Genomic DNA, 26,666 nt, shown 5'->3' with positions numbered 1-26,666 from the left:
AGGAATCAAAGCGTTCTAGAGCTGAAAGTGACCTTAGAAGATGTAATCTTGTATAGCCATTCAGAATAGATTAATGCCCTTCCTGGGTCCACGGCAAGTTCTTCCTCTCTTAGTTCTCTCAAGAGCTGGTTGTTGGAAACAGCCTAGCACCACCCCTTCCCCTGCCATTCTCTTGCTTCCTCTCTTGCCATGTGATTTCTGCACGTGCAGGCTCCCCTTTGTCTTCTACCATGAGGGGAAGTAGCCTGAGGCCCTTATCAGTTGCAGATGCTGGGTTTCATGCTTCCTGTACAGCCTGCAGAACCATGGGCCAAATAAAACTCTTTTCTTCTTAAATTCCTCATGCTTATGTATTCCTTTATAGCAACATAAATGGACTAAGACAGTACCCTCCCTATGGGGCAGTGTGCAGAGAAAAAAGACCAGAAGACCAAAGACTGAACCTTGAGTCCTGAGAACAGGATCCAGGAGAAGGGGCAGTCAGAGGTGGGATGCAGCCCAGATGTGGTCATGGTGATCAAGGACGCAGTGGTGAAGGTGGTCAGTACTGTCCAAGGGCATGACCTGCACAGCTCTGATCTCCCCAGCCCCACTGAAGCCTATTACAGATGGCTGCAAATTCTTTGACACCTCTCCCACTGAGATGGGGTCGGGGGATCTTTGCTTCCTCCACGTAAATCTGAGCAGGTTCTGTGACTAATGCCCCCATAGAATAGAATGGAAGTTTAGCTGGGCGTGGTAGTGCATGGCTGTAGTCCCAGCTACTCAGGAGGCTGAAGTGGGAGGATCGCTTTAAGCCCAGGAGTTCAAGATTGCAGTGAGCTATGATCCTACCGCTACACTCCAGCTGGGTCAACAGAGTGAGAGAGACCCTGTCTCAAAAACACAAAAAACAAACAAACAAACAAACAAAACGAAACAAAAAAAGGAATAGAATGGAAGTAATGTCATGCCAGTGTCCAGGTCCAGCCTCTGAGAGACTGGCTGTTCTGACCTTTAGAATCTGGGAGCACTCGGTCGTGGAACCAAGCCACCATGTTGTGAAGAAGCTCTGCAGTAGTCCAAGTGACCAGGAGTCAAAGCTCCCAGTCAACGGCCAGCACTAACTTGTCAGCTGTGTCAAAGAGTCCACTTGAAAGAGGATTCTAATTGTGCTGCCCAAGCTGAGACCACATGGAGCAGAGATATACAGTCCCTGCTGAGCCCTGCTCTAATTACAGATCTGTGAGCAAAACTACTAATTGTTAACTCAATTTTGGGGTGGCTCATTACACAGCATCTGGTTTTCTCAGTGGATTCAATCCAGTGTGCTTGGGTCTCCCCTCCAAGTGCATGGCAGATGGTGGGAGCCATGGGAACTTTCCTCTCTCACTGCCCTCCCTTTACTTTTGTTCTGGTGGCTGGTGACCCGCACGGGGCTTAGAGATCAACTGTGGTCAGTGATTAGGTGGCCCTGGGCCTCTATGGGTGTTAGATATTGGGAAAGGTCACACAGGGTGGGGCCCATGTTGCCCCCACAGGAACAGAACAGAACAAGCCCTGGCCTCTCAGCTACCCATTGGCAATAGCTTCCATTCCTTCCACTTGCATACAGGGAGACTTGAAAATCAGTGGTGGCAAGACTCCAAGACTATTATTTTTATTTCCGGACAAAAACATCTGCTTCACACACAGAGCGGCATCACATGAAGAGGAAAGAGCCTGTATCCCAAAGCCCAGCTTTCCGCACTACCCACAAATGAAGATAGCATCTGCTGAGCCCATGCTGAGCCCGTCACAGTCAACAACTGGGAAACCGGGGCCTCTACTGAACCAGGGGACAAGTAGCCGAAGCACTTGAACAGCTTGATACTTGTTTTTTGGTACATTTGTTTATTTAAAAAAGCATAGGAAATGAATAAAATGCCACTACAAAGTATCTGCAGTGAATAAATTATTTCCAGTGAAGCACTGCAGATCCACACACACCAGTCCTCTAACGCTTACCAAGGCCACGTCTGGTGGGCTTGTGCTTGTCTCAGCTGGCTCTTCTTTGAGACCTTTCCCTTCTGTGCAATGACCACAGCATTGGAGACCAGTCCTGCATGCGCTGGCCTTCCATGTAGGCATGGCAGACCACATGGATGGGCACTGGGCTGGCATGTAGTAGGCTTCAACAAACGCACTTCACTGTTTCCAGTGACCCTGAAATGTTTTATATAAGTAGGGCCTGGGCTTTAAAGAAAAGAGCCAGGGTTCCTCAGGCTGGGCCCCTTCACTGAGGCACAGCTTCAGAAAATACTGGTCTCAGGAGCCAGCAACTTGTCCAGGAGTTTTGAGCCCTCCGTTGAAGGAAAATGGCCATGTGGTATCCGTGCAGGCAACGGTGATGTCGGTGATGGTGACAAGGAGCCAGCCCAAAGAAGGCCAACCCCCCCTTGGGTGGAATGCAGGGCACCTAGTCCTGCTCGGAAGGGGCTAGGAGGCTGGGGAAAGTCGAGAATGGAGGGCCAGGACTCCACACAGTGAATTCAAATAAGGACTCTTTGGTGAGGGAAGGAAGCTGCAGCCCTCCTTTGGCCCTTTATGGAGGGTCAGCACCTGGGCTCACAAGGACAAGGGTCACTGGGCAGGAAGCAGACTTTCAGAAGGGAAAGGTGCTATAGGCAACGCCAAGGGCATAATTTAAATATCCTGTCCTCTGGAAAGTGTTCAAGAGGTCTTGCCGTACACACCATTTAGGAGATTATAAAATTCCTTTCATTCATGCCATGTGAACAAGTTGAGGCGGTGCGTTTCCAAGGTGAATTCATTGAATACAATGAAGTACATTTATTTTTTGAAGGAAGTTTTTGCCACAGAAATATTGAACTTGGGACTGTGCTGACAAGCTATAGCACAATCCCTTTCCTTCCAGATTGGAGCAGGGGTGGCAAAGCAAAAGTCCACAGGCACTGGGCAGATAATTGGTGTAAATGAGGGTGTGGGGCAGGATGTGGTGGCTCACATCTGTAATCCCAGCACTTTGGGAGGCCAAGGCAGGAGCCCAGGAGTTTGAGACCAGCCTGGGCAACATGGTGAAACCCTGTCTCTACAAAAATTACAAAATTAGCTGGGCAGGGTGGTTTGCGCCTGTGATCCCAGCTACTTGGGAGGCTGAGGTGGGAGAATCACTTGAGCCCAGGAGGCAGAGGTTGCAGTGAGCTGAGATTGCGCCACTGCACTACCCCCTAGGCAACAGAATGAGACTCTGTCTCAAATTAAAGAAAAAAGAGGAATGTGAGCACACATTGGTCTCATGGTCTACTCACCTGATCAGAGATTAATGCCAGTGGCTCCTTTTCATTACAAGAAATGCAACCTGCAGGGGCACTGATCAGTAGAAACAAACACTCAGCCTCACTGTGGGAGGTGATAGGGAGTAGTGTGGGCTGTGGTGAACTGGTGAAGTAGACACCCAATCTAAAGGCAGAGCTGGTGCCCAGCTCCAGCCAGTTGTTGCTGGGTGAGAATGTGAACCTCAGAATGACCAGTTCTTCTGATCTGGATTGTTATGGGAAATTTTTAATTTTAAGTGTTAGATTCTGCAAGATAAACAGAACATCCCTGTGGGCCAGATTATTTTGTAGCCTCTCCTGTGGGAGTCAGTGGCAGGAAGGTGTGGTAGGCAGAATAACAGCACCCCAAAGATGTCCTGGTCCTAATCCTCATCTGTGGCTATGTTGTCTTGCATGGTAAAAGGCTTTTCCAGTGTGAGGAAGGATCTTGAGATGGAGAGATTATCCTGGATCTTCCTGGTGGGCTTTGTAAGTCAAAGAGGGAAATAGGAGGGTCAGTGACACAGTGAAGACATGTGAGAAAAGCTTGACCAGCCACTGGAGCCTGGGAATGCAGCCAGTTTCTAGAAGCTGGAAACGGCAAGGAACTGGCTTCTCCCTAGAGCCTTCAGAAAGAGCACAGCTTTGCTGACACCTTGATTTTCATTCAGGGACATCCATTTTAGAATTCTGAGTCCCAGGACTATAAGATAATGTGTTGTTTTTAAGTTACCAAGTAATGGGTTGCAGTGGCAATAGACAAGTAATGCAGGGGGCCACTGTCTGGTATATATTTAAACATTTTTAGAGGACGAGAATATTCTCTAAATTTTTCTTTAAATGTCAAAGTATTGCTGCAGCTGGGAGAACCGCACGTGGAAACTTAAGGAAATTTCTCTAATTGCTAGGACTACAGGACAATGGGATTCAAGATGAATTTCCACAATGGGATAACCACAAGCCGACCTAGAGAATCAGGAAGTCTCTTCTCAAAGCAGATATGTGTCAATGCTGCTCAAACACACACACCCTTTTCTGGCTGAACAGATTATAAATTATTCCCACCTCCCGGGGGACTGGCACACGTTTATCTAGTGGATGGCAGAAGTCACAATGAAGACATCCAAACCAGTTAGCATGAGTTGTTACTAAGTCAGGTGAAAAAAGCTAGGTGGTTATACATTTGATTTCTTAAATGCACAGGACCACCAAATAAATAATAATAAAAAGGCACATTGTCATTTTCATCCTGGGGACCCCAGTGAGAGTAGGGATCTCAGGTAGGCTCCTTGGAATTGGAACTGTTGTCCTGAAGAGGGCAAGCCTCTGTTTAACACTCTGAATCCAGGGCTTGCTGCAACCCTATGCTAGGTGACTCAGGCCTCTCTCCTCTCATTACAGGCTGGCTAACCACACAGCCTGAGTTGAGAAGGACATGAGCTGTCATAGCTCTCTCCAGATGAGAATTCATCATTTTCAATGTCTTGTGCTTAGAATGAGTCCACTGAGCAATGTGAAGTTGGTGGTGTCCAGGAAAATCTCCTGCTGTTCCTTCTGTATAATTCCTCTTCTTTAGGATTTCTGGTTAGGAACACGGACGGGTGTCTCAGTGCCCTGTTTTATGAAACTCAGCAAATTCCCTGGAAGGGATCAAGTTATTCTGCTGGCTCCACAGGCTCCCGAGTGTTCAGCAAGGGGATGTCTGTGTCCTTGCTGTTTACATCCCCGTCGTTGGGGTGGGAGAAGGTGTACGGTTCACTCTCTGACTCAGGAGGGGAGCAAGGAGGCAGCTCCTCAGTGGCCAACTTTGCAGTTGGGGCCCTGGAGCATATGGTGGGTGGGGAGGGAGGGCAGACCCCCATGGCGCCCTGGAACGGCCGGTAGGTGTCCACCTCGGGCTGCAGGAAGGACCCGCCGGAATCCTGTAGCAGATGCCCATACACCATGGTATCCTCGATGACCGCATATACGTGGGAATCATTGTCCTTTCGCCCTTTCTGAAACTTTTTTGGCTGTCTTGGCATCTCGGTATTGATGTTGCCATTATAGACACCCACGGCGGGGCCCTTGTTTGTCTTCTTTTTCCTATTTGGAAAAGGAACAAGACAGAAGTCAGAAAGGAAAGAATCTTAGATGGGTACCATCGCTACGGCCCTGCTAGAGCTTGGATTCTTTAGGGTTCTGACCGTGTCTTCCCCAAATCCCTCAAATTGCTCAGCATTTGAAACTGAAACTGTGTCCTCAGTGAACATTTAGAAGGGACCTGATTTTGTCTCCAGTTTTCCAAGTGGAAACAGAGATCACAGGTGGCGGAAGAGTGGTTTAGAGAGGGCACCTCTAACACTATCTGTGCCCAATTCGTTTTTGATAGATATGTGGTATCCAGTGGTGGAAACATCTGACAATCCCTTTCCCCTCCTTTCTACCAGAAATAGGCAGTGTCCCAGCCCATCTCAACCACATCAGGCTCAGTCATGCCCAGGTCAACTTTCCCACAATCTTAGCACTTTCTCGTAGCTCATGCTTTCTCTCTCTTTTGCCTGGGAAAAGCTCTGACCATATAGATTCTAAATGGTGACACAAGAGACTCAGGAGTCCAGGTTGTATCATAGTTTTCAGCATGAGTTGGGGAGAGGAAAACTCAGCATTAGCAGCGAGACCCAGTGCCTCAGCAGTCACCCCCAACAAAGGAAAGAGCTAAAAAGAAGACAAAATTCAGGCTGCAATGCCAGAGTTCTTCAGTAACACCATTAGCATTTGGATTTTAATGTTCTTTGGTACTTGGACCTGCACGGGCATTAGCGCTTGCTGCCACAGAAAACAAAGCTTTGCTCCCCATCTTCATGAACCAAACAGCAAGGAATGCTGACTTTTTAGCTGAGCAGTGATGCAAACGGAGGACATTAGCTCAATTAGCGTAATGGACCCTATAAGGCACAGGCTGGCAGTTCATGGTTGTGGACAGGCTCTCTGTAGTTTGCTGAGATAAAAATAAACCTGGTACCTTTAGCTTGTAACACGAAGCCCCTGGCCAGGATGATGGGTTCCTAAGGCTCCTGCCTGAAGCTCTGTAATGTTTGTCCCCACTAAAACTCTTCTCATGCTGTCCTGAAACCGACTGTTTATTTGCCTGTCTCTTCAGTCCCCCCACCCCAATAGAAGAGATTATCTTGCTCATCACTGTCCCCAGTACCTCAATGAATCCTAGTGCCCAGGAGACACTCAGGAAGTACCCACTTAGAGAACAAGTTGGATAGCATTGTCTCTCCTCGTTCTCACTAGACAACCTGTCCGTCCTCCTACACCAGCTTGGCCATGGATAGGCCTTATGCAAACCTGCCAGCCAGCAGCCTCACACAAGCAAGGCCTGTAGCAAGGCTGGGCTGATGATTTTCAGGCTTAAACTGGAGCTATTTCAAGATGAGGCAAGTGCTGGATCTCTTTCCTTGTCCAGTTCCCTCCTGATAAGGAAGCTGGGGCCCAGTGCTAATGCCACGCTTCCCCAACTGGGTGGGCTATTCCATGCACCCCAGATGAGAAAATTCCCTGAGAGAAACAGTAACATGATGCTTCCTTAAAAGCAGTCCTTTTTCCCCATGTGTTATAGGTATAGCCACTTCTCACAGAGAGAAGACCTCCTGCAAGCCAGTCCTTCCTCATCAGCAGAGACATTTGAAGACACTCTTATTGTAGACCAGGAATTTCAGTTGTTTGCTCAGGTCCACAGTTAATTTTTAAAAAAGAATTTTTTGGCCGGGCATAGTGGCTCATGCCTGTAATCCCAGCACTTTGGGAGGCTGAGGTGGGCGGATCATAAGGTCAAGAGATTGAGACCATCCTCGTCAACATGGTGAAACTCCGTGTCTACTAAAAACACACACACACACAAACAAAAATTAGCTGGGCATGGTGGCAGGTGCCTGTAGTCCCAGCTACTTGGGAGCCTGAGGCAGGGGAATCGTTTGAACCCAGGAGGTGGAGGTTGCAGTGAGCTGAGATCGCACCACTGCACTCCAGCCTGATGACAAAGGAGGAAGATTCTGTCATAAAAAAAAAAAAAAAAAAAAAAAAGAATTTTTTGAGGTTGGCTTTTTGGAAAGTGAAATCATGCTAAGGAAAATAACTCTCTCTCCCATGGCTTTAGTCAGAAATATGAGCAGAGTTTATAGAGTTTGGTAGCAGCATGGACTCTGTTTAAAAAGGTCAACATTTTCCTTTTATAAAATAGAAACTTGGTCTGGTGCGGTGGTTCTTGCCTGTAATCCCAACACTTTGGGAGGCCAAGGCGGGTGGATCACTTGAGGTCAGAAGTTCAAGACCAACCTGGCCAACAAGGTGAAATCCTGTCTCTACAAAAAAATACAAAAAAATTAGCTGGGTGTGGTGGTGTGTGCGTATAGTCCCAGCTACTTGGGAGGCTGAGGAAGGAGAATCATTTGAACCCAGGAGGTGGAGGCTATAGTGAACTGAGATCGTGCCACTGGCAACAGAGCTTATAATAAATTATATATGTATATATAATAAAATATAATAAATAAAACAGAAGTTGTCCTCCTGAGGGGATGGAAAGAGAGACTGAGGCAGTTAACTGGGCCTTCCTTCCTCTTGGCCACAGGCCTGGCGTCTGTAATATACCTGGAGCCCAATAGACAAGGATAAAGCAGTTTGCTTAAGAAACTGCAGGAGAACAAGCTGGGACAACACACATTCATTCTCCTTAAGGGGACGGAGGGAGTGGTTTCAGAGGCACAGTCTGGCAGAGCCTAGTGAGCATTTTCTTGCCAAGATCACCTCTGCTTGATCAATCTACTGAGCAAACAGCACACTGCTCGCAGGGGACTTGTGCTGAGGCAGCTGCACCATGAACTACAGGTGAAAATGTCACATGTGTTTTTTATCCCCGCCTCACCTCCAGGCATGGGACTTTTTTTCTCCTAAAAGCATGACTCACATCTGGCAATACTGTTTAACATTGATCTTTGGGGGAAAAAACGGGAAGCAAGAAAACAAAGTCAATAATTAACAATCCACCCAGTCTGTGTGATCTGAGGAGGCGTCAAATCAGATAAAGAGAGTAAGAGATTCCACCTACTTCTTTTTCACACAGCAAATGATGAGTCCGAGGGCAGACAGCAGTAAGGCTCCACCTCCCACCACTGTGATGAGGATGACAGTCAAGTCTGTGAGCAGAGACATAAAGAGACAGATGAAGAGGCAGCTGGGGTTAGCTCTACAATGAACTTGAGGCGTCTCCAAAAGCAGCTGTCATCTTTCTGAAGGTGGAACGCCACACATGTGGCTCCTTGTGTGCATTTGGGGCTCCTCACATCACGAAGTGCTTATTTCCTGTCCTTTTGGATCTGGGTCAGCCAATAGAAGGCAACTGTGCCAGTTCTGGGCCTAACTTTTAAGAGAATGTCAGCTTGCACTTTCTCTCTGAGAGAAAGCCAGCTACTATGTAAGAAGTCTGACTCTGCTGAGACCACCATGCTGTGAGGAAGCCCAAGCTAGCCATGTACAGACCCCACTGGGGAAAAAACCAGTCCAGTGAGAACCAAAGGCCCTAGACATATGTCTCCAGTTGAATTCTCCAAGCCATCCTCTCTATTTGTTCAAGGCTTCTGGTTGGGGCCCCAGATATCCTGGAGCACAGATAAGACACACTGCTATGCCCTATCTGAATTCTTGATCCACAAATTGTGGGTCAACAAAATGGCTATTGCCTAAGCCACCAAATTTTGTGGTAGTTCGTTTATAGCAATTAACAACTGAAACAAACTGAGGGACCTACCAGATCGACTCCAAAGGCTACTCCTGGCCTACACCAGGTGTGTTCCACCGATTGCCACAGTCTGTCTTGGAGAAGAGCAGAGCAGAGGAAGATAGGAGAAAGCAGGGAGTCAAAAGTCAGAAGTGAGGCAGCTAAAGGGAGGGTTGTTTCCTTTGTGCTGTCCTTTTCCTGCAGCTTCACAAACGAAAAAGAAAATAAATCAGAGGAGGAACCCTGTACCAAACAGAGATTTAGAATGTCTTGCTTGTTCACCAAGAAAGCAAAAGGTGAGATCCAAAGGAAAGAGGAATGGAAAGAAATGACAGAAAGTGAATCTAAGAGATGAAAAAAACCCAGGAGGTAACCTGTGAGTGTGGAGAGGTTTTCACTTGTGGCATTTGGCTCCCACCAGTTCTTTTGAGGCTAACCAGTTGTGCGGCTTGGATGGACCCTCAATCACACTGACCCCCAGAAAGGAAAAGGGAAAAAAGCAGCCTCATGGTCCCTTCTGGTTCTGACACTGTGATGCTCTGTGCCTTCACCGAGTAAAGGGCAGACACGGCCCCACCACAGCCTGTCTTGCCACACCTGCATTCCCTTGCCTGATACCCTTCAGTGGTGCCCATGACTTTGAGGAACAAAGGCAAACTCATCATCCTGGCTCCAAGGCCTCCCATGGAGGGTATTTCATGGAATCCAACATTTCACTGAGACTAAATAAAAAACCATGTACCTGTCAGACTTTTCAGGTCCCCATATTTTAATTCACGACACTGAATCCCATGATACTTTTATGAGGTGGCTATTATCTACTCTTTGTGGATGAGGAAGACCACAGGTGTGGAGAGACTTCCCCTATGCAAAAGAGAGATGAATGGTAAAGGATGCTGGCAGATTGACTAAAAAAAATCTAGGCTGGCCAAAAGAATGCAATCGAAGGGATGGTGTGAGTTCCTAACCTAAAAGTATCAAAAGACCTTATATGCCTCCTCCAGTCTCTTGTGGATCTCTCTGCCTCTGCCATGAAAACAGCCCAGGCTGAAGGATAAGAGACCATGTAGTGTCAAGCCAAGTAATCTCAGTTGTCTCAGATGATCTTAGCTGAGCCTCAGCTTTTTGAAAGCACCAAGCTAAGATCAGCAAAGTCCTCTAGCCAACCTGCAGCTGCCAGCAGGTGCACGAATGACAGAGCCCAGATAAGTCCAGCTCAGACCAAAATTGGGCCCAGCCAACGTTGGAGCAATAACAGATGGCTGCTATTAAGCCACTATGTTCTGGGATAGTTTGTTACTCAGCACTATTGATGCAATAGCTGACTGATACATGGACAGTCAGGACTCAATCTGTGTTTCTGACTTGTCTCCAGGCTTGCTCCCTATCCTCCAGCTGACAATTTTCTGTTTATCACCATCCCCAAAGACCCTGAAGGCCCTTACCCACAGTCCTTGGGGTAAGTGTCACCCAGAAGAGCAGGTCTAGCTGCTTGCCGCTCACAGGGCTGCAGTTAGAGATGTTGACCCAGAAGCTGTGATGGTGGAAGCTCGGCTTGGGGAGCGCATCCTCGTCCAGGCTGAAGATCTCCTCAGCCCGGGTCCGCTGCTCCTGGATGATCATGAATGCACGCCCTGTCTGGCATACCACGCCGGTCCGCTCCTTAAAGAAAGTGAGGCAGGCCACCTGGTCTCTGGGCACACTGATGTTCCAGGACACCGAGGTGAGGGATGGCAGGCCCCGGTCCCAGTTGGGGGTCCTCAGGTAGACCTTGCTTTTTGTGTCGGGGGTGACCGTGAAAACGCCTTCCTCTGCAGGAAAGGGAGGGAGATCCAGACAGATGTTTCATTCAGTCAACAAGGAAAGGGAGCGGTGGGGGAGATGAAGTCCAACTGTCCAGACTGTCTAACAACTTTCTGTGATGATGGAAATCTTCTGGATCTGCACCGTCTGATAGGGTAGCCACCAGCTACACGTCTGCTGAGCCTTGAAATGTGCCCAGCATGACCAAAGAACTGCATTTTAAATTTGTTTCATGTTAATGTATTATTATTAGTTATTTTTGAGATGGAGTCTCACTCTGTTGCCCAGGCTAGAGCGCAGTGGCACAATCTCAGCTCACTGCAACCTCCACCTCTCAGGTTCAAGCAATTCTCCAGCCTCAGCCTCCTGAGTAGCTAACACTACAGGCATGGGCCACCATGCCTGGCTAATTTTATGTACTTTTAGTAGAGATGGGGTTTCACCATGTTGGCCAGGCTGGTCTGGAACTCCTGAGCTCAAGTGATCTGCCTGCCTTGGCCTCCCAGAGAGCTGGGATTACAGGCATGAGCCACTGTGCCCAGCCTCATATTAATTTAAATTCAAATAGTTACATGTGGCTAGCACCACTGTATTGGTCAGTGCTGCATCAGTCTCAGTCAGAGTAGGTGCTCAGGACTTTTGAAAAAAAAAACAAAACAGGCAAACAAAAACCAGGCTAGTTTCCCAAACTGGTGGTTAGCTCAGCTTCCCTTCAGAAATGCTCTCAACGTAGCTACTATGTTCATCTACTGCCCTGCTCCAGGGTGGGGCTGGTATAGACTGATTTCTGTTTCAGAGATTAAAATATCTTCAGGTTCTGGGAAGAGTTCTAGAACTGCAAAGCTGAAAGAGCTCCTGACATGTCAACTAATCCCTTCCTTACCTTCAGGAGAGATAAAACCCACACATTCCACACTGATGAGAATGTGTCTTATTTGCAAAGACTCCTTGGAAGGAGTTTCTCTGGTAACCTTGGAGATATCAGACAGCCTGGACCCACTTTGACCTTATGACCAAAGATTCTTCTCCCTCCCACTCACACCTCAGAGAATAAGAGTATGAAATAAACATCAAACGAAGGTCTTGGTCAATTTTAAAATGGCCTCTAACTTAATGTGCTTGGAGCAACTTGTAATGGTGACTGTGACTTTTAAAGTCAACCATGTAGAAGTCACGTTGTGAGCCATTTGGACCTCATTTTTTGCCTCAGAACATGGAGTCCACATGCCAGCCTCCCAGGAGGGTTGCGTCTGCCCAGCCGTGCTGCTGGACTCTGGCTCCGGAGACTCACCTCCCTCCCAACGCTCCTCCTCCTGGGCTCTCTGCACTGCATTCTGAATTGTAAAAGCAGAGTCATAAAAATGTCTGCCTAAGGATTTTTATGTCACTACCTTAAAAATCCGGGACTGGGGAATATTTGGCTATTTCTCATTTATGTCCTGCCTGCTTCCAAAAAAGACTCAAACCTGATTATGTGTTTTGCTGCCTACCAACCGTCGCCTCCCACTGTCAGAAACATTTTTATTTCTAATCTCAGGAATTTTCCATGCTAGGTTAATGGTAAAGCCAGGATTAGGACTCACTATCTTTCAAATTTCTTGTGCAAGGACCAGCATACTGAGCTATTCCTTCTCTCCAAACTCGTAACTTAATTAAGGTGATCACAAAACTAAAATAAAATGAACACTTAAACTAAGGGGGCATGGAGATGGGGGAGACCCCCCTTACCTTTGAAATAAGGTATAAAGGACACCGTCAGGCCCTGCCTGGAGGCCTCTTGTCGGAAGCTGGGGGCAAAGGTGCGAAGGGTCACCGAGATGTTCTGCTTCACCTGGATCTGCTCGATAGAGCCTCCCGGGCAGAAAGAGCCGAAGTACAGGTCCTGGCTGGGTACGGCACTGGCTACGAGGTAGCTGAAGCTGGTGTTGCAGGGCTTCTCATGCGTATGCTGCTGCAGCTTCTGGGCTGGCACCAGCACCAGGCTGAGCCTGTCTTTGGGCACCAGCAACTTCCAGGAGAAGTCATGCAGCTCCACAGGCAGCTGGAGGATGTCACTGGGCAGCTGGAGTGAGTAGGACTTCCTTTGGCAGTACCGGTGGTCTGTGCAGCCTGGAAGAAGTGGGGCATGCTAGCCATGGACACAGGAGACCAGAAGTGCACCCTCCCCAGCTCTCCCGTCAGCCCGAGGTTGGGGGTCTGCATGCTGCCCTGCGTTTCCCTTCCATCTCTCTTTTCCCACCTTGCCCTTCACTTCCGGCTCCTCTGTGTACCTTTTCTAGCGGTCCCTCTGCTCTCTCACATTCTTACTGTTTACTAAGCTGGCAAACAAACTTCTGGGTAGTACTCAGGGTCGAAATTTCCTCTCCTTTTTTGCTTAAGTTCTTCCTTCTGTGTATCTGTGTCTTAGATGCTAAGTGTCATGGGGCAGGGCACAGGTTTCACTCCACCCAGACATGTTGCCCAGGAGGCAGTTCTGGGCAGTGGTTGGAGCTGTGAGTGGTGTTGGGGAGATGTCAGTTCGTCTTCTGACTCTGCCACTTCCTAAAAGGGTGTTCTCAGGGAGGTTACTTTGCCTTTTGTGGCCTTAGTTCCTGCATTTGTACAGATGCTAAGAGCACACATCAGAAGTCACGGTAGCCCAGCAGGGAGGTGGCTGTTGGTTTACTGGCCTTCAGTCATCAAACAATTTTTTTTTTTTTTTGAGACGGAGTCTCACTCTGTTGCCCAGGCTGGAGTGAAGTTGTGCAATCTTGGCTCACTGCAACCTCCACCTCCCATGTTCAAGCAACGCTCCTGCCTCAGCCTCCCGAGTAGCTGGGATTACAGGCACCCGCCACCACGCCCGGCTAATTTTTTGTATTTTTAGTAGAGATGGGGTTTCGCCATGTTGGGCAGGTTGGTCTGGAACTCCTGACCTCAGGTGATCTGCCTGCCTCGGCCTCCCAAAGTGCTGGGATTACAGGCGTGAGCCACTGAGCCTGGCTGATCAAACATTTTTTAAGTGACTAGTGCATGTCCAGCACCTGTAGGGGCTACCTGGATGAAAAACAGAACGAGCCAAAGTTCTTGACCTCAGGAATCGCAGTCTTGTGTGAGAGAAGACAAGAGGACAGTGAGTATGGAAGTGGGGGTGTGAGGTGTGGGGGGATGGGGATGGAAGAGGCTGGAGAAATCTGAGCAAAAGAGGAGAGGATCTCACAAGAGGAAGATTGGAAGGCTGGGCAGAGAGACATAAGCCTGAAAATGGGGCAGTGTGACACATTTCTGAGGGCTGCAGGCTCCATCTGAGGCTGGTTCCAAAGGGATGTATTGACACTCACTCTGCTTGCCTCTTGGTCACTCTTGCTCACCTGCACTGTGGGTGGGTTTTGTTTTTTTTTTTTTTTTTGAGTCTTACTCTGTTGCCCATGCTAGAGTGCAGTGGTGCAATCCCGGCTCACTGCAACCTCTGCCTCCCAGGTTCAGGCGATTCTCCTGCTTCAGCCTCCTGAGCAGCTGAGATTACAGGCGCCTGCCACTACGCCCAGCTAATTTTTGTATTTTTATTAGAGAAGGGGTTTCACCATGTTGGCCAGCTGGTCTTGAACTCCTGACCTCAAGTAATCCACCAGCCTCAGCCTCCCAAAGTGCTGGGATTACAGGCGTGAGCCATCGTGCCCGGCCAGATGGGCCTTTTTGATCGTATGATTTACAGTGTACCGAGGGAACCCCACTAACGCAAGGCAGGGAGAGAAGAGCTATCCACAGCCCGGGACGAAAGCACTAATTCAGGGGCGTACTTATGTTTTTTTCCACATTCATCCACAGACGTGTCAGATTATCGCAAAGGAAGGAGATTTTGTGTTTGGAGCCAGATGTCAGGGTGAGGTTGGTGCTGCAGGTCCGAGATTCTAGACACACGAAACAGCCAGGGACAAACTTGCGGCTCTGTTTGACGGGCCGTGGCTCGATGGTAAGTGACGTGGCTCGCTCATTACTCAAGTCAACCACGTAGATTTTATCTGAAACCACAAACAGAAAACAGGTATGAAGCATGGATCAGCAGCAACCACAGGAAACGGCTAAAATTGGTAGAAAACCTCTCCTGAGGAAGAAAATGGCATATCAGATCATGGATGGATAATGCTGGAAAAACGTATTATTAAGGCAACATTACAATAACTATAAAATAAAATTAAAAAGAAAAATAATGGACTTCACTGCAATAAAAACAGAGAAAATCATCATAAATGTGGAATAAACACAAACGATAAAAGTGAAAAAAAGATTAAAATATCTGTCCGATGATAGGTGCTACAAATAAGGTTAAAGGACAAGGGACACATCGGGAGAAAGTGTTTGCAATATAGAAGGATTGAGCAGCTCTTGGAAAAGGAGACATAAATGACCAAATATTTAAAATATAGAAAGTTCTTAATGTCACTTGTAATCAGAAAATGCAAGTTCAAACAAAGTGTCACTGTATCCCACTCCTCAGATCTGGGGGAAAGGTAGACGTCTGGCAATACCGAAAGCCGGGGAGGCTACAGGAAACAGGCCCTTTTGTACCCGGCCGGTGGGAGCCTGGAACAGCCTGTTACAGAAACATGGGAATTAGTAAAAGAATGAACTCTTGTCCCTTCTGGGAACCAAACAGTGTGACATGGCCACGTGTGCCCACGTTTAACTGCAGCACTGTGGTTGTGGAAAACGAGACCACCTTATACTGGAATAGAGAAACTATGGGGACATTCACAAATGGAATATTATGCAGCTGTTAAAAAGAATGAGGGAGGCCAGGCACAGTGGTTCACAGTTGTAATCCTAGGACTTTGGGAGGCTGAGGCGGGCAGATCACCTGAGGTCAGGAGTTCAAGATCAGCCTGGGTAACATGTTGAAACCCCATCTCTACTAAAAATACAAAAATTAGCCAGGTGTGGTGGCACATGCCTATAATCCCAGCTACTTGGGAGGCTGAGACAGGAGAATCGCTTGAACCCAGGAGGCGGAGGTTGCTGTGAGCCGGGATTGAGCCACTGCACTCCAGCCTAGTGACAGAGTAAGACTCCGTCTCAAAAAAAAAAAAAAAAAAAAAGAGGGAGATTTGAAAACCTAAATATAATATTGAGCAAAACAGCAAGTTGTAGATAATATGTAGAGTATGATACAATGCAGATGGTAAAATCTCTCTGTGAAACAAAAATAGCTATTTTTGTGTACAGACTTATGTATGCAGGTGAAGAGAAAAAACATCTGGAGAGAAATATGACAAATCTGTGACTGTGGTTACCCCAGGTGGGGAGCCTGGGAGTGAAGACAGACTGGGTCGTCAAGAAGGATTTTAGCTTTGCCTATAATATTTAAATTTCTAACAAGAACAGATTTACCTATTTCTTGTATCATTTGGAAAACTGCCAGATTATTGGTCACTTAAGTGATTTCTATAATTTTGCCATTAGAAATAAATGAATAGTGCCAGGCATGGTGGCTCACACCTGTAATCCCAGCACTTTGAGAGGCTGAGGCAGGTGGATTGCTTGAGGTCAGGAGTTGCAGACCAGTCTGGCCAACATGGTGAAACTTTGTCTCTACTAAAATACAAAAATTCGCCAGGCATGGTGGCGGGCGCCTGTAATCCCAGCTACTTGGGAGGCTGAGGCACAAGAATCAGTTGAACCCAGGAGGTGGAGGTTGCAGTGAGCCGGGATCACGCCATTTCACTCCAGCCTGGGCAACAGAGCAAGACTCTGTCTAAGAAAAAAAAAAAAGAAAGAAAAAAAAAGAAAAGAAAAAGAAAGAAAGAAAGAAAAAAGAATAGGGATACCTTTTCAACTCTCTAGAATAGATTACCAGCTTGGTTTATAAAAGAGTCATTTCACTTTTTAATGTTATCCCTAGAAAGCTCTATACCACAGATGCCTGGGGATCAACTTCTACTGAGTAGCTTTTTAATTTCATTCATTCTTTTGTTTAAAAAAAAAAAAATCAGATTAGGAAGGCACCTGTGCAAAGTGGTGCTAACTTTGCAATTCAAGGGTGTTGGCAATATCACCCATCAGGGTCAGTGAAGGAGTTCAATTCTAGCTGAGAAAGCTCTGTTTCCAAAGAGGCCTACTAAACTTCCTTCTTCCTCGTAACAGGAACCATATAATTGATGGAATCGCTCCTTTTGAACTGGCTGCAGGGAAGCTCGGTGTCATATTAGAAGCACAATTAGGAAAACGTTTTATGGCTGTCATATCTGTTAATTACCTGCTGTAGTTCTTACTATTTTCCATGTAAATTTTGACATCATACCCAATAGTGCTTTAATTAGAGAGATGCCATGTCTAGAGCTGAAGTATATATTCTAATGCTGCTAACTTAAAATATAATTCGATTTAGAAAATAGTCAGCTTTTCAATCACCTAGCCCCACATCGAGGTCATTTCTACTGTCTTTCAAAACTCACCTTCATGGTTACCTCCAGGACACCTCCCCACCCCAAAGCTGTGTTAGGAGCCCCTCTGATTCTGCAGTCCCAGCTTACCTTTACCAAGGCCCAGCCACAGAATGCAGTAGTCTCCCCACCCGCTCTTCCCTCATTTCCATCTTACCAAAGCCATGCATGCACATACTTTAAAGCAGAGATTCTCAGCCTTTATTATTATTATTATTATTTTGGGGGACAAAGTCCCACCCTGTCACCCAGACTGGAGTGCGGTGGCTTGATCATGGCTCACTGCGGCCTCAACCTCCCAGGTTCAAGCGATTCTCCTCCTTTAGCCTCCTATCTGTGAAACAAAACAGCTATTTATATGTACAGACTTATGTATGCAGATGAAGAGGAAAAAGATCTGGAGAGAAATATGACAAATCCGTGACTGTGGTTACCCCAGGGGAGGAGCCTGGGATAACCACAATAAAACACGCTCTGTTCCACTGCTGCCTATAGATCATTCAGTTTCAGGTTCCCTACTCAGGAAGATGTGGATTTCTCCTCCTTACCCCACACCCCCTCCACACCCCACACCCCCACAACACAGCACAGACTAGCGAACACTCACACCACACAAATCCCATTCCCATTTCCCCATCTTCCTGATAGCGTCATATTTTCAGCTAGATCTTCATTCTGTGTTTGTGTAATCGTGACTATGTAATAATACTAACAGTGTTTAGGTAGTCATACTATATTGCATACTATAATTATTTTTCCTTTCTGCATGAAATTTTGTGTTCCCTGGAGTGAATTATTGTCATTTTAATCATTTCCTTAGTTTCTATGTACTTATCAGTAATTTGATACTCAAACTCTCTCCCACTTGAATAAATCACCTTTCAATAAATTTGAAAACATTAGGTACTTCCTCAACTTCTGAAGAAATCTCTCCAGAGCCTTCTCAACGCTCTAATCTAAAGGGGCTGCTCTTGACGCCTGGTGCCCAGGTGTGGTCCTCGATCTCTTTCACTGTCATCGCGGGATTCCCTTTGCTTCTCCCTTGGACTAGATCCTGGACTTCCTGGATCCATCTTTTCTTTCTTTTTTAAAAAAATTTTTACTTTCTTTTTAGGTGGATTACAGCCTTCAGGTGCTTCTTGAGAAAGTATATATGGGGGTCAATTTTTTTAGATCTTGTAGGTCTAAAAATGTCTTTATTCCGCCTTCACACTTAATTGTTTGGCTTGGTATAAAATTCTAGGTTGGAAATAATATTCCTTCAAAACTTTGAAGATCTTGCTCCATTGTTTTGTAATTCTCAGTGTTGCTGATAAAGTTTATTGCCATGTGGTTTCTTCTTCCTCTGTATAAAACTTTTTTACCTCTTCTCTAGAAGCTTGTGGGGTCTCTGTGTCCCTGATGTTCGGAAATTTTACAAAACTGTGCCTTGGTGTGGGTCTGCTTATATCCATTGCGTCTGGTGGTCCCTTTCAGTTGGCAACTGATATCCATTAGTCCTGGCAAATGTTCCTGAAATGCTTTGTGATGATTCCCGTCCTCCTATTTTTTCTGTCTAAAACTCCAACTATTTGGATATTGGGCCTCCTTGACTGGTCCTTGAGTTTTATATTTTCTCTTCCTTTCTATCTTGTTGGCTTTTTCTTCACTCCACTTTCTAGGAGATATCCTCACCTTTATCTTTCAGCCCTTTTGACTCTTCCATTTCCGCTAACATATTTTTAATCTCCAAGAGTTCCTTGGAGATTTGAACTCTTGGAGATTAAAAAGGAGCTTTCTCCTGCAAGCCCTTTTTAAAAATTACAACCTGTTCCTTTTACATAAATGCAGCATCTCTTCTTATTAACTTGAGAGTCTTGATAGCTGATTTTGTTTTAGTTTTTTCTCCCCCTATAGTCTCTGTTTCCTGCAAGTGGCTTTTCTTCTATTCGTTTGTTTTAGTCTTTGTATTTTTCATTAGCCTTCATCAGATGTCTGGGGATCTATACACTGCTCTTATTTAAAGTGAGGCACTAATGCTATTTGGAATAGCTCTGCTTGTTGACTGGGCTTCTCAATAGAGTGATATGGCCAGATTGCTTCCTGGGGAGCCCAGAACATCAATATCTTTGGGTCTTCTCTCTTAGGTTGGTCAGATGCCCTCAGAGAAGAAGTCATTCTCTACCAAAGGGAAGAAACATACCCATGGGTACCAGAGGTGAAGGATGAAGCCTCATGCTCATTACTTCAATTTTACTCAATCCCCCGTGATCAGCTTAGTACCTCCACCTTCAATGTGACTGGGATCTTTGGTTCAGGGACTCCCATCTCAGGAAAAGAAACTTCTCTCTTCTGTCAGCTAAGGAAAGAACAGTCGTTTGGCTGCTTGTTGTCAAGGAGACCATCTGGGGCTCCAGTGGCTCTTCCCACCTTAGCCCCACATTTGCCCCCAGTTCTGGAGGAGACTTGCTGCCAATTCTTGAGGCTTTGCAGGATAAAGCAGATTTCTTCTTGGTTTTTCCCACTGCTGCCCTTTCACGTCTGCTGGATCAGTTATCACCTTTCTACTTTATGAAATGTTATATTGTTTCCTTTCCATTTCTCTTTTTTCCTTGAATTTTATGCTTTTAAAAATATTAAAAAAACTGTACCTTAAAAATGTTTTAAAATGCTTTAAAAATGTTCTAAGAAAACCCATTATTGTAGGGTGTATGAAGGGGGTAAAGCCATCTTTAATGGGAAGTCATGATTTTCCTTTTACTTGTTCATCTTTCCCACCAGAATGTGAACTACATGGCTCCACATAACTGGTATATGGTAGAGGATCAATTACAATGTTAGGCTGTTCATCCTCATGATATGCTTGAGAGGGAGTGTGTAAATCAGCTGAGGCTAAATTATGCTGCATTAACAAATGATCCCCAAATCGGAATGGTTAGAATAACAATGGTTTATTTCTTGTTCACTTTATATATTCATTGTGAGTTGGCTGCAGCTCTGGCTTACGTCTTCTGAATTCCAGATCCAAGTTGAAGAAGCCTCTATTTGTGACACAGCAGTCTTGTGACAGAGCTTGAAAACGTGAACCACATGATGAGTGCTGAGGCTTCTCTCAGAAGTGGCAGGCTCACCTCTGTTCACATCTCATTGGCCAAAGCAAACTCACCTGGCCAAGGCTGTGGTCAATGCAGTATCAAGTCTAATCCTCCCTCAGGAGGGGTGGTGAATATTTTAGAACAAAAAGCAATCTAGCATACTATGCATTATCACTACCATTTCGCAGACAGAGAAACTAAGGTGAGGAAGTGGTGAGTCTGGCATTGAAGTCGACATCTTCCTGATTACAAAGCCTGTGCTCTTTCTATGATGCTCACTGCTTCCTTAGACCCAACTGCCTCTCCTCTAGCCTGGTGGCTGCACTGAGGAGACAAGAAATTGTGTGGGCCCTGGGACTGGCTTCATGCAGCTCACTTATAGATGACACACTCATGGAAAAACTCTGCCAACTGCCATCCAGTTTCAAGACGATAGTGAAGCTGTTCCTTGATGTGCTGTAGAAGTGTATTAAATGTGGTCATGTGCTGGGTGCAATGGTTCATGTGTGTAATCTTAGCACTTTGGGAGGCTGAGGTGGGCAGAACCTGAGGTCAGGATTTGAGATTAGCCTGGCCAACATGGAGAAACCCTGTCTCTACCAAAAATACAAAATCAGCCGGGCGTGGTGGCACATGCCTGTAATCCCAGCTACTCAGGAGGCTGAGGAAGGAGAATCACTTGAACCTGGGAGGCGGAGGTTGGAGTGAGCTGAGATCATGCCATTGTACTTCAGCCTGGGTGACAGAGCAAGACTCCATCTCAAAAAAAAAAAAAGAAAAAAAATGTGATGCTTGCTTTTGTTCAACAACCGTTCATCATATATGTACAGAGGGCCTGTTTCTACTTTCAACACTATGCTCCAGTGTTGGTACACACAATAAATAGACTTTTCCTTACAGAAGGTTGCAATTTAAACTTGCATTAGGTAATACTGTTTTTATTATCTTCATTTTTTTTTTTTTTTTTGAGATGGAGTCTTGCTCTGTCACCCAGGCTGGGGTGCAGTGGCGCGATCTCGGCTCACTGCAACCTCTGCCTCCCAGGTTCAAGTGACTCCCCGCCTCAGCCTCCCAAGTAGCTGTGATTATAGGCACTCGCCATCATGCCTAGCTAAGTTTTGTACTTTTGTAGAGACAGGGTTTCACCATGTTGGCCAGGTTGGCTTTGAACTCCTGACTTCAGGTGATCCGCCGCCTCGGCCTCCCAAAATGCTGGGATTACAGGCATGAGCCACCATGCCTGGCATATCTTCATTTTATAAAATACAAATTTAAAGCTTAAAAAGGTTAAGTAATTTGCCCAAACTTACACAGCTAGCTGGTGGGTAGTACCCAACATCCAAACATACCATCTTAACCTTTCCTTTCAATATCTTCCCTTGATTAAAAAAAAAAATATATATTTGCTGGGCATAGTTCCATGGGAGTGGATTAGTTTTCACAAGAGTGGGCTGCTATAAAGCTAGGCTGCCTCTCATGTTTTCATCTTTTTCACACGTGCCCGCTTCCCTTGCCACTCCTCTGCTACATTATGGCACAGCAAGAGGCTCTCATCAGAAGCTGAGCAGATGCTGGTGCCATGCTTCTTGGACTTTCCAGTCACCAGAATCGTGAGCCAAATAAACCTCTTTTCTTTATAAATTACCTAGTCTCAGGTATTCTGTTACGGCAACACTAAATGGACTATGAGAGTAGGTATAAATTTAACTTCAAAAGAATCTGCCAGCCAACTCTCCCAGGTGGTCACACCATCTGACACTCCCACGAGCACCCCATAAGAGCTCTGTTGCCCTCCATTCTCACCATCATTTGATGTTCTCAGCCTTTCTTGTTTTAGCTATTCCAGTGGGTGTGAAATGCTATTGTGGTTTTACAGTTTATGTTTATTTTGAAAATTTTTGTATAATAATCAGGTGGACTGTGGTGAGACACCTCATGTCCCAGCTAAAACAGAAGTGCAGTTTATTGATTCTGGGGGCAAGAGAGACCTCCTGTTATGAGGAGGCTCTCCGTAATATCACACTTCACTCCACTTTCTTTTTTGCATTTGTACCTCATTCATTAGTCATTTTACACATGTTCTTTCCACATTTCTTTTGGTTGGATCTCAAAATAACCCGAGGAACCTGAGGGGTAGACGCAGTTAATTTCCCTGCTGCCTACAGAATGTTTTCATATGTGGCTTCAGCAGGCAAAACAAGGTGGAAATAAGCAGCCCTCACCTCTCATAGATGGGTGTTTTAAATGTAAAATTACCTATTAACATTCATAAATCTATGGAAAGACAAAACAGATCTTTATTCATTGTGTTCTGTGTGCTTTGACAAGTTGCCTTATCTGACCCTCACAACATGGGGGGAAGGAAGAATGACTATTGTTATTTTACAGCTGAGAAGGTTGCAAATTAACTGCTCAATGTTCCCTAATAAAGGGGCAGATCTGTGATCTGGACACAGTTTCCTGCCTTGAAAGAATCCCATAGTTTTTCTACAACATTGCAGATGCCTTCATATAAAAAACATTTGAGGCCGGGCATGGTGGCTCACACCTGTAATCCTGGCACTTTGGGAGGCTGAGGCGGGCAGATCACCTGAGGTCAGGAGTTTGAGACTAGCCTGACCAACATGGAGAAACCCCATCTCTACTGAAAATACAAAATTGGCTGGGCGTGGTGGTGCAAGCCTGTAATCCCAGCTACTTGGGAGGCTGAGGCAGAAGAATCGCTTGAACGCAGGAGGCAGAGGTTGTGGTGAGCTGAGACGGTGTCACTGCACTCCAGCCTGGGCAATAGGAGTGAAACTCCATCTCAAAAACAAACAAATAAACAAACAAAAACATTTAAGCCTGACATTTAACCCCCACCCCCACCAAAAGAAAACCCTTCACTATTTAATAGTTACGGACACTGTTTTAAAAGCTACACTGGGGACCTTTGAAGGGATTAGGTTACTGACTGATGTTTCATAAAGGCCCCTAACCATTTTTGTGGTATCTATAGATATTTTTTTTTCTTAATGGACTCCATGGGAATAAGTCAAAGGCCATAATACCTGTCAGCTCTGGCAGGACAAATTCATGGAGCACAAGTTACCCAACAACAACAAAAAACAAGAAGCAAAAACAAATCCAATAATTATTTAAGGTTCCAGGTGGCTTCTGGAGGTTACAAAAGCCAAAAAAGGAGCAATATATCTGCTTCTACAACCAGCATTTACCCAGAGTGCTTAACAAAGTTTCCTGTGTAACACACTGGAAATGCACATCTGCTTTTCACATGTGACTCATGATCACCCAGAAACCCATGGGTTTTGAAGATAATTGTTTGTTTGTATATTCAGGAAAGCAAACAGAGTTTCCAAAAGCTAGAAGAGGATGCATAAAGCAGTAGGCTAGTAGGCTAGAAGGCTCTCCCTAAACAGCATAATATAGATGGGTAGAATACTGTATCATAACTCATATAATCATTATCAGCAGGGCCACTTGAACCTTTAGAAATTATACAAAGAGAGAAACAGGCTGCCTGGTGAAAGTGGTAATAACATCAGGCATGACATGGTAATACTGTGCTATCAAAAAAGAAAGGAGAGGGTGCATTGTGGAGCACTTAAAAACAAGATTTGTTTGGTGAACATGAACTGAGCTCTCAGACATCCCTGGTTTGCACATTGTGGGCAGCTGAAGCCATCACTGCTTACAGATGTGGTCACAGATGGCCACATCAGTTATTCCTCAGTTCCTGGGTAATCGTACATGACTCAACTTAAAACACAGGATGTCTGTGGTGAAGCCATGGAAAAATATTCCCTACAGGAGTTCTCTGGGTCTAGTTTGAACCTACCTGATGTTTCTCAGCTACGTAGAAAGAGGACTGTTAGTAGATATTTTTATTTTGTTTTTTGGACAATTAGGGTCAAGGTAACATCTGTCTGTTTTTTTTTTTTTGTAGCCTGGGCCCACCGTGCTCAGGTTCTGCTGTGGATAATGAGGGGTTTGGGCTGGCTGTTGCCTCTCACAGCTTTCTCCACCCCTGCTGAGGCTCTGGCTTTCTATGACTGCTCTTTGGCTTGAGGCTCTGCCTTTGTTCTTATTTCTGATGCCCTTCTCCTTGTCTGCACCCCCCGCAAGCAGCTGCTCCCATGGGTACCCCACTTCACTGTATCTGCCTTGCCACTTCAGATGGGCTGTGGATTCTTATGGCACATCTGGCTCTTAAGCCACTTTGGACAAGATGCTGACTCCTGAGATTGGTGCAACACGGATTTATGCAGGGCCTGGAATGTACCAGAAGCTGTGGTGGGAATAGAAAGAGCAATAAGATAAGATTCTTGACTGCGAGTTTAGTGAGATGTAGACATGGGGACAGATAAACCCATGTTGTGTGAAGAATGCAAACCACCCACGTGTGTACTCCTGGGGTAGTGGCTTTGGTCTGGGTAGTTGTTCCCCTGCTTCTGGGGACAAAGGAAAGTCAAGTTAGGGCAAAGCCTGGATAGGACTCAGAGAGGTGCAGCAGTGAAGGAGTCGAGGGGGAGACTAGCCCCAACAGGTTTCCTCTAGCACTCACAGGAGAAGCAAGGGCAGACGCTCTGACCCAAAACTCAGTCCCCTCTCCCAGCTTCTTTCTCAGTTCCAAGGCTAAGAAAGCAGGAGCAGCACATAGAGCTCTTCTAGCAGTCATGAGTGGCATATACCATCAGCATAGATGGGGCCTCGTGCGCAGCCTGAGAAGGGCCAGACTCTGCCCAGAGTCTCCCCTTGGTATTCCTACCAGCCTGCGGTCCTTCCAACTTCACCACACACCATTGGAACTCCTTCCATGAGTGACTTGCTGCATCCTAACAGTCATCTCTGGGCCACAGCCTAATCTCTTTGTTTGGACAAGTGTTGTGTCTTTCTTTTCTTCTCTCTCTTTCTCTCTTTCTTTCTCTTTCTCTCTCTCTCTCTTTTTTTTTTTGAGACAGAGTCTTGCTCTATTACCCAGGTTGGAGTGGGTGGCCCAATCTCAGCTAACCACAACCTCCGCCTCCCAGGTTCAAGTGATTCTCCTGCCTCAGCCTCCTGAGTAGCTGGGACTACAGGCATCTGCCACCATGCCTGGCTAATTTTTTGTATTTTTAGTAGAGATGGGGTTTCACCATATTGGCCAGGCTGGTTTCAAACTCCTGACCTTATGAGCTGCCCACCTTGGCCTCCGAAAGTGCTGGGATTATAGTCGTGAGCCATCGTGCCCAGCCCGTGTTGTGTCTTTTGTAACCCTGCATACCTGCCTTGACCTAGAACCCTGCAGGAAACATTTAAAGAGCGCTCACTACCTGCCGAGCACTGTACTACCTCACACTGTCCTCACAACACCCCGATGAGGACAGTCTTACCACTTCCACTTTACAGATGAGCAACTGGGTCACAAAGAGGTGAAGTGACTTGCTCATGGACAAAGTAAGTAGGGGAACCAGATTCAAATCCACGCAGGCCAACTCCAGGTCATTGCCCTTAACTATGGGGCTATGCTGCCTGCAGTACAAGCTGCCCACAAAAAACTTAGCGAATGAGAGAGAATAAAGAATGGGGGCTGGGAGTGGTGGCTCACACCTGTAATCCCTGCACTTTGGGAGGCCGAGACGGGCAGATCACTTGAGGTCAGGAGTTCAAGACCAGCCTGGCCAACATGGTGAAACCCCATCTCTACTAAAAATACAAAAAATTAGTTGGGTGTGGTGGCAGGCGCCTGAAATCCCAGCTACTCAAGCTGAGACAGGAGAATCACTTGAACCCAGGAGGTGGAGGTTGCAGTCAGCTAAGAGCCGAGGTCACACCACTGCACTCCAGCCTGGGTGACAGAGCAAGACTCTGCCTAAAAAAAAGAGAATGGGTCAGACAAACGTAGGGGCACAGGACTGGTTTCCTTGGGCTAGCCCTTGAAATTTAGGGTCCACATGGGGGTTCAGAAGATCAAGATGAAGCTGCCCAGAGATCAGAGTTCTCAGGCAGTCCAGCCCAACCTAAGTTTATCCCCAAAGGTATTTCTGCCGCCAAGTCCACTCACTCTTCTAGAAACAGTGCAAAGTTAGAGGCCTTGACACCGCTAAACACCTCTCAATGGCAGTTACTGCCCTTTAATCTCAGCACTAAATCCACATCCTTCTTGACAGTGTTTATAGCACGTTTAACAATTTGATTAGTTTTAGAAATCAACTCAGCTGATGTTACAGTTAACAGAATTAATCCGAGCTTCTAAGCAGCATTCCACCATGACTGAGGTGACAAACAAATGCCTGTCTTCTAAACCCCAAAGCCACTCCATTTCTAAACCCTT

At 46.1% G+C, this 26,666-nt stretch overlaps 1 protein-coding gene across 1 annotated transcript in view; it reads right to left on the bottom strand.

The window, feature by feature from the left end:
* Positions 1–4,366: 4,366 nt before the first annotated feature.
* Positions 4,367–26,666, bottom strand: part of CDCP1 (CUB domain containing protein 1) — a 57,475-nt gene continuing 35,175 nt past the window's right edge. The window contains exons 5-9 of the mRNA XM_023231789.2: positions 14,640–14,861; positions 12,589–12,969; positions 10,503–10,868; positions 8,389–8,476; positions 4,367–5,381 (exon numbers count right to left, since the gene is read on the bottom strand). Of these exons, the coding sequence (XP_023087557.2) occupies positions 4,952–5,381; positions 8,389–8,476; positions 10,503–10,868; positions 12,589–12,969; positions 14,640–14,861 (1,487 nt within the window). The 3' untranslated portion in view covers positions 4,367–4,951. The remainder of the gene's footprint in view (positions 5,382–8,388; positions 8,477–10,502; positions 10,869–12,588; positions 12,970–14,639; positions 14,862–26,666) is intronic.

Source organism: Piliocolobus tephrosceles, chromosome 2 (genome assembly GCF_002776525.5).
Source record: "Piliocolobus tephrosceles isolate RC106 chromosome 2, ASM277652v3, whole genome shotgun sequence".
Classification (NCBI taxonomy): domain Eukaryota; kingdom Metazoa; phylum Chordata; class Mammalia; order Primates; family Cercopithecidae; genus Piliocolobus; species Piliocolobus tephrosceles.
This window is presented reverse-complemented; position numbering and strand designations above follow the sequence as displayed.